The sequence below is a fragment of the Chiloscyllium plagiosum genome, unplaced genomic scaffold (assembly GCF_037043375.1).
Source record: "Chiloscyllium plagiosum isolate Xiang-an unplaced genomic scaffold, Cpla_swu_hap1 HiC_scaffold_3, whole genome shotgun sequence".
Lineage (NCBI taxonomy): Eukaryota > Metazoa > Chordata > Chondrichthyes > Orectolobiformes > Hemiscylliidae > Chiloscyllium > Chiloscyllium plagiosum.
In genome coordinates, this window is record NW_028270141.1 from 4,500,853 (window position 1) to 4,514,382 (window position 13,530).

General features: G+C 43.0%; 1 protein-coding gene across 4 annotated transcripts in view; it reads left to right on the forward strand.

Moving 5' to 3' along the window:
- The first annotated feature begins 7,225 nt into the window (after positions 1–7,225).
- Positions 7,226–13,530, forward strand: part of cimip2c (ciliary microtubule inner protein 2C) — a 386,367-nt gene continuing 380,062 nt past the window's right edge. For all 4 annotated transcript variants that reach the window (XM_087977179.1, XM_087977190.1, XM_043676376.2 and 1 more), the window contains exon 1: positions 7,226–7,390. In XM_087977179.1, the coding sequence (XP_087833305.1) occupies positions 7,317–7,390 (74 nt within the window). In that variant the 5' untranslated portion in view covers positions 7,226–7,316. The remainder of the gene's footprint in view (positions 7,391–13,530) is intronic.

Genomic DNA, 13,530 nt, shown 5'->3' on the forward strand with positions numbered 1-13,530 from the left:
TCTAATTCAGAAGATTCAGATTCCCATTCTGATCATGTGGATTCATTTCTGGCCACAGCACCTCGTGGAATTTAAATGTCAGTGAATGAATCTGGGATATAAAACTTATTCTCAGTAACAGTGACCGTACATCTATGATTACTTTGATGTAACAGCACATCAGGTTCATTAATATCTCTTTGGGAAGGAAATCTGCCACACTAATTGGTCTGGTCTACCTGGGACTTCTGATCTGTGGGAATATGGGTGATTCCTAACTGCCCTTTAGTAAGCTGTCCAGTTCAAATGTTGGCCCTGCAGGTCAGGGTGAATTGGCCATGCTAACTGGCCCACATCCTATGGAAGAATAAAGCAGTAAAAGGACATTTTATTTCAAAGATTTACAAAGACCAAGAGCAGAGAAAAAAACCTTGGACTCCATGCTGCTTCTGACCCAAATACAATACGCCCCAATTATTGTGTCCTATGGTTCCCCATGTCCCAGGACCTAACTTAAACCCATTTGCATTATGCCCAACTATTCTCAAATGTTTACATTGATTCCATAAAACCTCTAGAATATGGGATGGCACGGTGGCTCAGTGGTTAGCACTGATGCCTCACAGCACCAGGGTCCTGGCTTCGATTCCCACCTGTCTGTGTGGGGAGTTTGCACATTCTCCCTGGGTCTGCGTGGGTTTCCTCCGGGTGCTCTGGTTTCTTCCCACAATCCAAAGATGTGCAGGTCAGGTGAATTGGTCATACTAAATTGCCCACAGTGTTAGGTGTGTTAGTCAGGAGTAAATATAGGGTTTGGGTGGGTTTATCTTCAGAGGGGCAGTGTGGACTTGTTGGGCCGAAGGGCCTGTTTCCACACTGTAGAGAATCTAATCGAATTCTGCCATTCTGCTATTGACCATCAGACCATAAGATATCGGCCCAGAATTAGGCATTTGGCAGATAGTGTATACTCCATCATTCAATCGTGGCTGATATGTTTCTCAACCACATTCTTCTCCCTGTAACCCTTGACCTCCTTACTAATCATGAACCTACCTATCGCTGTCTTAAAGCAGTCAATGACTTGGCCTCCCCAACCCTCTGCAGTACTGAGTTCCACAGATTCAGGCACCTTTTGGCTGAAGAAATTCTCCCTCATCTCAGTTCTAAAAGGTCAATCCTGTGTCCATGCCAGTACCTTGTTCCTAACCCCTTGGGCTTTTATCTTATGTAGCCTTCTCTTTGGCGTCTGCCAAAGGCTTTCTGGGAATAATGCCCTGAGTAAAAGGAATCCCGAGGTAAAAAAGTAGCTCACACAGATTTTCTGAATTTCCACCTGCTCTGAAAGGGCTGTAAATTTACTCAGAAGTTTTATTTCTAGTGTTTTGTGAAATTTTTCAAGTAATTTGTTTCATTTCTTCCCACTGAAACTAATTAGTTTCTTTTTACATCTTTAAAATACCTTGATGATTTCAAAATAGTTTGCAATAAAAATTTGAAGAGCAATTGTAAAATCTCCCCTGTTGTATTTTAATTCATAGTGTGAGGGGAGAAATTAATTTGTGTCATGCTGCAACTTAACACGTTTCCTCTGAATCAGGCAGCATCATGAACGTCTAGCTGTGCAGCTCACACAGTATTTTTTAAAGATTATCGGCAGTGTGGAAACAGGCCATTCAGCCCAACAAATCCACGCTGAGCCTCCAAAGAGTAACCCACCCAGATCCACGTCCCTCTGACTAACACACCTAACACAATGGGCCAGTTAGCATGGCCAATTCACCCTGACCTGCAGGGCCAACATTTGAACTGGACAGCTTACTAAAGGGCAGTTAGGAATCACCCATATTCCCACAGATCAGAAGTCCCAGGTAGACCAGACCAATTAGTGTGGCAGATTTCCTTCCCAAAGAGATATTAATGAACCTGATGTGCTGTTACATCAAAGTAATCATAGATGTACGGTCACTGTTACTGAGAATAAGTTTTATATCCCAGATTCATTCACTGACATTTAAATTCCACGAGGTGCTGTGGCCAGAAATGAATCCACATGATCAGAATGGGAATCTGAATCTTCTGAATTAGAGTCCACTGGAAATACTAATATGCTTTCATTTCACCTTGTTAAGCCTTTGTACATGAAATTGGTATTGTGTCATATGGAGGCTGTTTTATCAGTGCAGGTTTTTCAGCTAAATTCAGGTCGGTGCTAAATGATATGGCCTTAAGGCATAGTCTGGCATCATACGAGAGGCAGAAGCACTCATCAATGTTGGGACTTTGTGATGTTTACAACCACTGGTGCCATATTTAATCCATGGCTCCATGCCATTTCAAACATAGCAAGGCAGGAATTGCTCTTCACACTGTGGTCCTGCCCTGTTACCCCCAAGGAGATAGCCCAGAAAAGGTGGGTTACCTCCTCACTTCATCCCCAGAGACCAGGAGGTGCTAGTGGATGGGGATGTGGAGAGGGGCGCAATGCTGTAATTGCTGACCAACAAAGAAGGCTTTGTCTCCAGCCTGAGCCACCATGGGCTGAGATAGTGTTCCGGGTCTCTGCAGGGTTCTGGGTGAAGTGCAAAGCAGGAGGAAAGTTTATGATTGTAATAATGTACTCTACAAGGCTGATTACCCCAAACTTCTCTCTGCTACCTCTCTCTGTAACTCTGACACCGCATACTCATCTCAGCAAGGCTCATGGACTACATCTCTCAGTTTTCTGTGCATCTTACTCACCACTGGCTCTTACTTATCTCTTCCTCCCAAACTAAAATCCCTTCCTGCGCTCTGTGTTTCTTATTTATTAATTGGGATTCCTTATCTCCTGCTCAAGAATCACCACTAATAGCTAACTTTGATCATGCTAAATCCCTTCTTTTGTCTAATTGCAGGAAAAATTGACCCATCCCTTGGACTGGAACTGAACAAGCCCTTGACTGACTGTGATGATACCCCTGACTGAATGTAATGCCTTTTAATGAACGAGATGGGCTGTTACATCGGAGTAATGATAGATGTATGGTCACTATTACTGAGAATAAGTTTTATATCCCATGTGTCTTTCAAATATGATCATCTGGTTGAAATACATGCAGTGCGTTTGCTGTGTAAGTTGCTGGCACATATTGTGGATGTAATGATGACATAGCACAGTGTGCATGTCCTTGACTGTTCAGTACTCCAGACTCTGACAAACTGTGTCCTCCTCTTGTGTCCTAAAGACAATGTAAACTACCAGGAGGTGGCAGCTTTCAAGTCAACACAAAGAGAGTAAAAAGGGAAGCTTAGAACTACTCGATGCATCCTGTGTAGATAAATGAAACATGTGTATGTCCTTTTGGGCAAAATAACTTGGGATAAGTATGCAAGTTGCAAATGTCCTTGCAGCCTGAAACAAAGTCCAGAGGGCTGCATTCGTCTGGAATCATCACAATGATGTGAGGTTGTTGGTTCGCTGAAACCTACTGCATGGATGAATGATGTGAGAGAGTGTTTACAGACAAGGAAGAAGCTTATATTTCAATAATGACATAAAGAGGGAAGAGGCAGTTTACAAATATAATAGATAACACATTCAGAAAGAGGAGAATTCATGATGAAGCTGAAACAGGTTCTGAATGTAACTGTTGATGTAATATTCTGGGATTTTAAATTCCTTCCAATCTTTTCCAATTACTGTTTAAATTTTGCACAGAAGAACTTATAAGAACAGATATACAGACCATCTCTATTTAAAGCAAAGTTTTATTCAAATATAGGAAAGCATAATACTGAGGACATATTACTTGTCAACAGGACAAATCTGCAGTCATTCAGTGACCAGGAAACATTATTTTGCTATAGGTGCAGATTACTGGATAGATACTGCAAAACATGATCAAATAAAAACAAAAACAATTGCTAATTTTCTGTTTACAAGATACATTGCTGGGTGAATTTACACAAGAGGCAATCAAGAAACGACAATGTTGTCGAGATTACTGAGATACAGGCTACTAGACTGGGTGGGATTGAGGTTCACAAGGAAGAGGTATTAGAAATCCTGCAGAGTGTGAAAATAGATAAGTCTCCTGGGCCGGATGGGATTTATCCGAGGATTCTCTGGGAAGCCAGGGAGGAGATTGCTGAGTCTTTGGCATTGATCTTTAAATCATCATTGTCTACAGGAATAGTGCCAGAGGACTGGAGGATAGCTAATGTGATTCCTCTGTTCAAGAAGGGGAGTAGACAATCCTGGTAATTATAGACCAGTGAGCCTTACTTCAGTTGTTGGTAAAGTGCTGGAAAAGGTATAAGAGATAGGATTTATAATCATCTAGAAAAGAATAATTTGATTAGGGACAGTCAGCATGGTTTTGTGAAGGGTGCCTCACAAACCTTATTGAGTTCTTTGAGAAGGTGACCAAACAGGTAGATGAGAGTAAACCGGTTGATGTGGTGTATATGGATTTCAGCAAGGCATTAAATAAGGTTCCCCACAGTAGGCTATTGTACAAAATGCGGAGGAATGGGATTGTGGGAGATGTAGCAGTTTGGATCAGTAATTGGCTTGCTGAAAGAAGACAGAGGGTGGTGGTTGATGGGAAATGTTCATCCTGGAGTCCAGTTACTAGTGGTGTACCGCAAGGGTCGGTGTTGGGTCCACTGCTGTTCATTATTTTTATAAATGACCTGGATGAGGGCATAGGAAGGTGGGTTAGTAAATTTGCAGGCGACACTAAGGTTGGTGGAGTTGTGGATAGTGACGAAGGATGTTGTAGGTTACAGAGAGACATAGATAAGCTGCAGAGCTGGGCTGAGAGGTGGCAAATGGAGATTAATGTGGACAAGTGTGAGGTGATTCACTTTGGTCGGAGTAACCGGAATGCAAAGTACCGGGCTAATGGTAAGATTCTTGGTAGTGTAGATCAGCAGAGAGATCTCGGTGTCCAGGTTCACAGATCCTTGAAAGTTGCCACCCAGGTTGACAGGGTTGTTAAGAAGGCATACAGTGTTTTAGCTTTTATTAATAGAGAGATCGAGTTCCGGAACCATGAGGTTATGCTACAGCTGTACAAAGCTCTAGTGCGGCCGCACTTGGAGTATTATGTGTAGTTCTGGTCACCGAATTATAAGAAGGATGTGGAAGCTTTGGAAAGGGTGCAGAGGAGATTTACTAGGATGTTGACTGGTATGGAGGGAAGGTCTTACGGGGAAAGGCTGAGGGACTTGAGGCTGTTTTCGTTGGAGAGAAGAAGGTTGAGAGGTGACTTAATAGAGATATATAAGATAATCAGAGGGTTAGATAGGATGGACAGGGAGAGCCTTTTTCCAAGAATGGTGACCGCGAGCACGAGGGGGCATAGCTTTAAATTGTGAGGTGATGGATATAGGACAGATGTCAGAGGTAGTTTCTTTACTCAGAGAGTAGTAAGGGTATGGAAGGCTTTGCCTGCAACGGTAGTAGATTCGCCGACTTTAAGTACATTTAAGTCGTCATTGGACAAGCATATGGACGTACATGGAATAGTGTAGGTTAGATGGGCTTCAGATTGGTATGACAGGTTGGCGCAACGTCGAGGGCTGAAGGGCCTGTACTGCACTGTAATGTTCTATGTTCATGGCAACATTGGAGCTGTGTTTCAGTGCGGTTACTGAAAGTACACAGCTCCCACAAAATACTACCCATTGTCACCATATCACTTCAGTCTGACATTGTGTTGGTGAAAATAAGCTTAATCTTTTTTTTTGGTTGGAAACATACAAGGTCATCTTTAAAAATTTCATTGAAGTCAACTTCAGAGTGATGTGAGTGGGACAAAGTGACATCCAATTCACTTTGCTCTCCTTTGAATAGGATACAGCATTGGATAGTATTCATACTTAAAACACACACATTCTTAAACCCAGTTTAATGTATGAGTTCCTACTGCCGCAGGCAGAAGAGATGGAGTCAATGGATGGGAGGCTGGTTTGTGTGATGGACTGGGCTGAGTTCACACTCTCTGTCATGTCTCGCTGTCTTGGGAAGAGCACTTGCTGTGATGCATCCAAACAGGATGCTTTCTATGGTGCATCTATAAAAATTGGTAAGAGTCATTGCGGGATATCGAATTTCCCTTGCCTCCTGAGGAATTAGGTGTGCTTTCTTGCCTGTAGTGTCAACATGAGTGCACCAGGACAGGTTCGTGGTCACAGTTACTCGGAGAAACTTGAAGCTTTCAAATCCCTCCACCTCAGCACTACTCAGAGAGGGTGGGGATGATACAGAGTGTTACCAGTACCACGTTCATTGCCCATGTCCAATTACCCTTGAGAAGTTGGTGATGAACTAGTTTCTTGAGTACGACAGAATGGTTTGCTGGGCTGCTTCACAGAGCAGTTAAGAGACAAGCAATCACAAAAATGTCCAGCACAAGACAGAAAAGCAGATTTTAAAAAAGGGGCATTCTAGAATTAGCTGGGTTTTTACACGCATCCAGAGTTGAAACATTAACTCTGTTTTTTCACAGACGGTGTCAGACCAGCCATCTTCCTCCAGCATTACCTTGGTTTCTTTCAGATTTCCAGCCTCGGCAATAATTTGTTTTTATTGGGACCTGTTAATTTCAGGGTCACCACTATATTTTTATTCAGGTTTCATGCAATGAGCAGAATTTAAATCCCCAAGGTGGGCTGGTGGGATTATGAGCTCGCGTCCCTGGCTGACCAGGCTGTGACTACCATGCGGCTGTTAGAGAGACAGTAACAAGCAAATATGTTCCGGGGGTAAAAAACAGGTATTGCTGGAAAAGCTCAGCAGCGATTTTGGAGAGAAACCAGAGTTAATGTTTCGGCTGGAACGGCCCTTCCTCGGAACTGGACCACACTCGGGGCATTTTGGAAATGGATGAAAGCAGTATAAAGCCGCAGGCAGTGGGTTTTGTGGGGAATGCTTTGGGCTATATTTGCATCAATCAATAGCACAGAGCAGCGCCAGGAATGCTGGAGAAACTGAAAACAAAAAGTGAGCCTTCTTCAAACGTTAACTCTGTGTTTCCCTCTGGACAGAAGGTGCCGGCCGTGCTGAGTTTCAGTTTGGGTTGGTGTGCAGTTAGCTCTCCCCCCGGTTGGAGCAGGAGGCAGGGAGGGCTGCGTCCGCTTCCTGCTCTGTGCTGGCAGCGTGCCGCTGTTGCCTGGAGACAGTTTGTTACACCGGCCCAGCTGATGGTGACTGGAGACCAGCTCCCAGGGGTGGAGCGGGTAGGGGGAATGCTGTGTTCACCACAACTCACTCCAGCAGAGAGACAGAGACAGAGAGAGAGAGAGTTCCCACTCGGCTTGTTATTTCCCAGGCAAACCTCGGTGAAACCATGGCTTCTAGGAGTGCCGGGACCCTCATAACTAACTACAATGCGACATACATTCCTCCTGCCTTAATGCCAGGGTAAGGTTAATGAAACAAAAACAGAAATTGCTGGAAAAGCTCTGCAGGTCTGGCAGCATCTGTGGAGAGAAATCAAAGTTAACGTTTCGGGTCCAACAACCCTTCCTCAGAAGTTAAGTCCTGCTGAGTTTCTCCAGCAATTTCTGTTTCTGAGTTCCAATATCTGCAGTTATTTTGTTTTTTTGAAAAGATTAATGATACCTTGAGAATATTCGATATCAGGATTTGTGTTGATTGGGGTGTCCTAGAAATATGACTGAGGAGGTCGCAGTGTTCTTGCTTAAAATCACTCAGGCTCAGCAATCCAGAGCTGAACTGAGATTTTACACAGCCTCAGCAGGAATGTTTTGTCACTTCAGCCCCAACCCCCAGGTCTATATCTTTCTGTTTATATATTTTATGGTTTTGTTTTCAGAAAAACAACAGTTTGCTATGTTAAATCACAAAACATTTCTGTTCCAGTTCATAATGCTTCGTAAGTTACACTTGACCCAAGGCCTCCAAAAGATCAGTCATTTCCAAACTCAGCCAGATTTGCCCTGAGGTAGAATTATAGTTGCACAAAAATAAAACCACTTGCCCTCCCACGGCATTAGGGCAAGGCACTGGCATGGAACAGGGATTGGCTGACTGGTACAAGACAGAGAATGGGGATAAAGGGGTTCTTGTCAGGATGGCAGTGGAGTTGCACAGGGGTCAAGATCAATATTAGATTTGAAATTAGAGGTTCATTCTGTTCATGTGTTTGGGCGCACCTACCTGTATTAGCCAGCCAACAGAGCCTTCCTTGTGATACTTGGATTGGATAGCCTGATATCTCACTGCTACCAGACCGATGCTGGCCTGCCACTCTTTATTTCCCAGTTTTCAATGGTGAGGGGAAATGTTTGTAAAATAATGACAAAAAAAAACAATCATTTTTAAAATACCCTTATGTTTCTTTTCTCTCCAGCACTGCACACAACAGTTTCCTGGAAATTAATCTTTACTTTCTGGAGAATTCAGGTCAGTCCTGGATGGTTAGCAGTCCTAGCAATGAATAATTGACAATTTGATAAGACAATCTCAAATGGGCTCAGAGGGACGTGTAAGAGTATCTTGTGATGGCATCCTTATGTTTGGGCTAAATTATCCAGGCCCAAATCCCACCTGCAACAGAGGTGTGTCCATTCTGTTGATAAAATGGTCTCAAATGTTGATTTATACAGTACAGACCATCATGTCTGCACCTTCTCATTTGAACAGCAGACCATTTCCCAACTCTTTCCTTTTTTATTGCCTTGGTCAAACTCCCTTTTGATAATTGCTATTAAATAGGTTCCTACCAGCCTATCAGGCAGTATACCCTGGAAACAGCATAAATAAAGAGAAATTGTCTAAACCCTTCCAAGTTTTGAGAACCTGCAAGAAATCTCCTCCTGGTTTTGTCTACCGTACGGAGAACAATTCCATCCTCTACAATATCTCCATGTAACTATAATTCCTCATCCTCGGAACTAACCCAGTCAATTTCTTCTGTAACTTTGACAAAGCCTTTACATTTCTTCTTAAAGCACACTTGTCAGATGTGGACACAACATTCTAATTGGAACCGAAGGAGTGTTTATAAGGTGAAGCATAACTTTTATGTCTGTAGGTTGATTTACAAATCTCCATGTGTTTTATTAAGTGCCATGTTAATTTGTTCTGCCATCTTCAAAGATATGTACACCAAGCCTTCAAACCTCTGTAATGCGTCCCTGTAAGATTGCACCATTTTGTTTATTTTGTCTCATTCTTCCCAGCAAGGTACCTCTGTTCTTATATCTCCTTTAAAATGGTACCATTTAGCTAGCATTGTCCCTCTTGTCTCTGCAGCGTTGGCTGTGGGCAGGATGAGCCAGCTGACCATGGCACCATGGTGCAGAAGGCCATTCAAGAGGGGAAAGCAAAAAGACAAGTTATCGGGGATTCTGTAATTAAGGGTTAGATAGTATCCTTTGTGAGCCAGATTGGGAGTCCCGCAGGGCGTGTTTCCTACCCAGTGCCCGGGTGCAGGACATCTCCGACTGGCTTGAAAGGATATCAGAGCAGGAGGGGAGGATTGAGTTATGGTCCACTTTGGGACTAACAACATAGGCAAGGCTAGGATGGAGGACCAGTTAGGGGAGTATAAAGCACTAGGAACAGAATTAAGGAACAGATCCTCAAGAGTCATAATCTCCGGATTACTACCAGAGTCACGTGCAAATTGGCATAGGGATAAGAAAATTAGGGAAATAAACACATGGCTAAGGGAGTGGTGTGGGAAAGAGGGATTCCATGTCATGGGGAATTAGCATCAGTTTTGGAACTGGGAGGTATCTGTACCAATGGGAACGGGTCTCCATCTGAACTGATCCAGAACCAGTGTTCTAGCAAAAAGGATAAATAGGGTGGTCAGTAGGACTTTAAATTTGTGAGTCGAGCAGAGGCGGGGGGTGGGGTGGGGGGGAGGGGAAGGGAAAGCAACAGGAAGTATGGTGATAAATGAAAAGGGAAGCAGCAGGTTAGTATGTGTGCAGGAGGGTTTAAGTTCAAGGCAGACTATGAAAGAAGCAAACATGAAGGGTAATTCAGGAGATATTAGAGATGTTGTGAATCACGATGGTAAGGAAACTAGCATAAGAGCACTTTACCTGAATGCTCGTAGCATTCGGAACAAGGTTGTTGAGTTAATGACACAAATCATCATGAGCTAATATGATTTGATAGCCATCATGGAGACATGGTTGCAGAATGGTCATGGTTGGGAATTAAATATCCAGGGGTACCAGACTATTCAAAAGGACAGACAGGAATGCAAGGGAGGTGGTGTAGCTCTCATATTCAAGGATGGCATCAGGGCTGTGCTGAGAGATGGGACAGGTTCTATGGAGCATGAGGTCGAATCCATTTAGGTGGAAATTAGGAATTCCTAGAAGAAAAAGTCACTGATAGGCGTAGTCCATAGGCCATCACATAATAACATCACATTGGGATGGGCAATAAACAACTAATGCCTGCAAAAATGGTATGGCTATTATCATGGGGAGTTTTAATCTGCATGTAGATTGGTTGAACCAGCTCGGTCAGGGTAGCTTTGAGGAGGGGTTTGTTGAGTGAATCCGTGATAGGGTTCATGAACAGTATGTAATGGAACCGATGAGGGAGCAAGCTATGCGAGATCGGGTCCTGTGTAATGAAACAGGAATAATTAATGACCTCATAGTCAGGGAACCTCTCGGAAGGAGTGATAACAGTATGGTTGAATTTAAAATACGGATGGAGAGTGTGAAGATAAAATCTGATACTAGGGTCCTGTGCTTGAATAAGGGGGCCTATGGTAGAATGAGGGAGGATTGGCTAAAGTAGACTGGAAACAGAGACTTTATGGTGGGACAGTTGATGAGCAGTGGAGGACCTTCAAAGCAATTTTTCAAAGTGCTCAACAAAAGTATATCCCAGTGAAAAGGATGGACTATAAGAAAAGGGATAATCTGCCATGGGTGTCCAAGGAAATATGGGAGGCTATCAAAGTAAAAGAGAAGGCATATAAAAGGGCCAAAAACAGCAGGAATCCAGAAAGTTGGGAAACTTTAAAGGTCAACAGAAAGCCACAAAAGGAGCTATAAAGAAAGGTAAGAAAGAACATGAGAAAAAACTAGCTCAGAATATAAAGACAGTTGGCAAAAGTTTCTATAAATATATAAAATGAAGAAGAGTGGCTAAAGTAAATGTTGGTCCTTTAGAGGATGAGAAGGGGCAGTTAGTTACGGGATATGATGAAATGGCTGAGGCAGCAAACAGGTATTTTGTATCAGTCTTCACAGTGGAAGACACTAATAACATGCCAGTAAGTGACAGAGACAAAGGTAGGTAAGGACCTGGAAACAATCATTATTACAGAAGAGTTAGTGTTGGGCAAGCTAATGGAGCTAAGGATAGATAAGTCTCCTGGCCCTGATGCAATGCATCCTAGGGAACTAAAAGAGATGGTGGGAGAAATAGCAGGTGGACTGGTGATAATTTGCCAAAATTTGCTGGACTCTGGGGCAGTCCCAGCAGATTGGAAATTAGCAAATGTGACACCACTGTTTACAAAGACAAGTACACAAAAGATGGGGAATTATAGACCAGTGAGCTTAACCTCTGTAGTGGGGAAGATGCTTGAGCCTATTATCAAGGAAGAAATAGCAGGGCATCTCAAAGTAAATTGTCCCATTGTACTGATGCAACATGGGTTCATGAAGATCATGCTTCACAAATCTTTTGGAATTTCACGAAGATACTTCAGGCAAGGTAAACAATGGGGACCCAGTGGAAGTGGTGTACCTAGATTTTCTAAAGGCCTTTGACAAGGAGCTGCACATGGGGCTGCAGCATAACATAAGAATTCATGGTGTTGGGGTAGAGTATTAGCGTGGATAGAGGATTGGTTGACTGACAGGAAGCAAAGAGTGGGAATAAATGAGTGTTATTCTGGCTGACAATCAGTGCTGTTCCTCCGGGATCGATGTTGGCAATGTAATTATTTACAATTTATATTGATGATTTGGAGTTGGGGACCATGTGTTTGGTGTCAAAATTTGCTGATGACACTGAGATGAGTGGCAGAGCAAAGTGTGCAGAGGACTGTGAAACTTTGCAGAGGAACGTAGATACATTGAGTGAGTGGGCAAAGGTCTGGCAGATGGAATACAATGTTAATAAATGTGAAGTTGTGCATTTTGGTCAGAGTAACAGTAAAAGGGATTATTACTTGAACGGTAAAATGTTGCAGCATGCTGTTATGCAGAGGGACCTGGGTGTCCTTGTGTATGAATTGCAGAAGGCTGGTCTGCAGGTACAACAGGTAATTAGGAAGGCAAATGGAATTTAGTCCTTCATTGCTAAAGAGTGGTAATGTTACATCTGTACAAGGTACTGCTGAGGCCACACCTGGAGTACTGCATGCAGTTTTTGGTCTCCTTACTTGAGAAAGGATGCACTGGCACTGGAGGGGGTGCAGAGGAGGTTCACTAGGTTGATTCTGGAGTTGAGGGGGTTGGCTTATGAGGAGAGACTGAGTAGACTGGGATTATATTCATTGGAATTTAGAAGAATCTTATAGAAACGTGAAATTATGAAGGGAATTGATAGAATAGAAATAGACAGGATGTTTCCATTGGTAGGTGAAACTAGGACAAGAGGGTATGGTCTCAAGATTAGAGGGACCAGGTTTAGACCTGAACTGAGAAGGAACTTCTTCACCCAGAGGGTTGTTAGTCTGTGGAATTCCTTGGCCAGGGAAGTAGTTGACGCGACGTCAGTAATCACTTTTAAATCCAAGGTAGAGACTTTTTTGAAAAATAAAGGAAGTAAGGGATATGGTGAAAACGCGGGTAAGTGGAGCTGAGTCCACGAGAAGACCAGCCATGATCTTATTGTGGGGTGGAGAGAGCTCGAGGGCCCAGGTGGCCCACTCCTGCTCTTTGTTCTTGTGTTCTTCTCCTGGTGCCCAAACCAAACCATTGAACTTCAATTACCATCTGCCTGCCCACTTTACCAACCTGTTTATGACTCCTTGTTGCCTATTGCCATCTTCCTCACTGTTTACTAAAGTCCCAAGTTTTATGCCAGCTATGGTTTTCACTGTATGTCCGAGTACCTCGCCACATCTTTGAAGTAATTTATTTAAAATGCAAGAGCTTATCAAATGTTAAAGCTCGACATAGTATAAGCAGAATTAGAAATAGTAAAGAATTCACATGTGAAACGTGTAATATTTGAGGGCCCATCATGCAAATTCAGCTCCAAGAAAATTCCAGTTGCTCAAATGGCTTTCATTTCCTTTTAATGTGAAATCTCAACAAGGATCAGCCTGTTGTTCAAACCACAATGACTCTGCTGACTATCGAAACAATACTGAATATCTGCGAGTCACATCAGACACCTCTTTCAATACATCTTCGGCAAAGTTACGTAGATCGTTAAGAAGTGGAGAAGGTGAGGGGGAGACTCAGCAAAGCTGCTTAAGAAGATGAAATGTTTTGATAGTGTAAATAAGGAACCAGTGTTTCTAGTGGCAGAAGGCCAGGAATCAAATGTCACAGAAGCTGAAAATTGTGATGCTCTGTGAAACGTTGACTAAAAGAATGAGG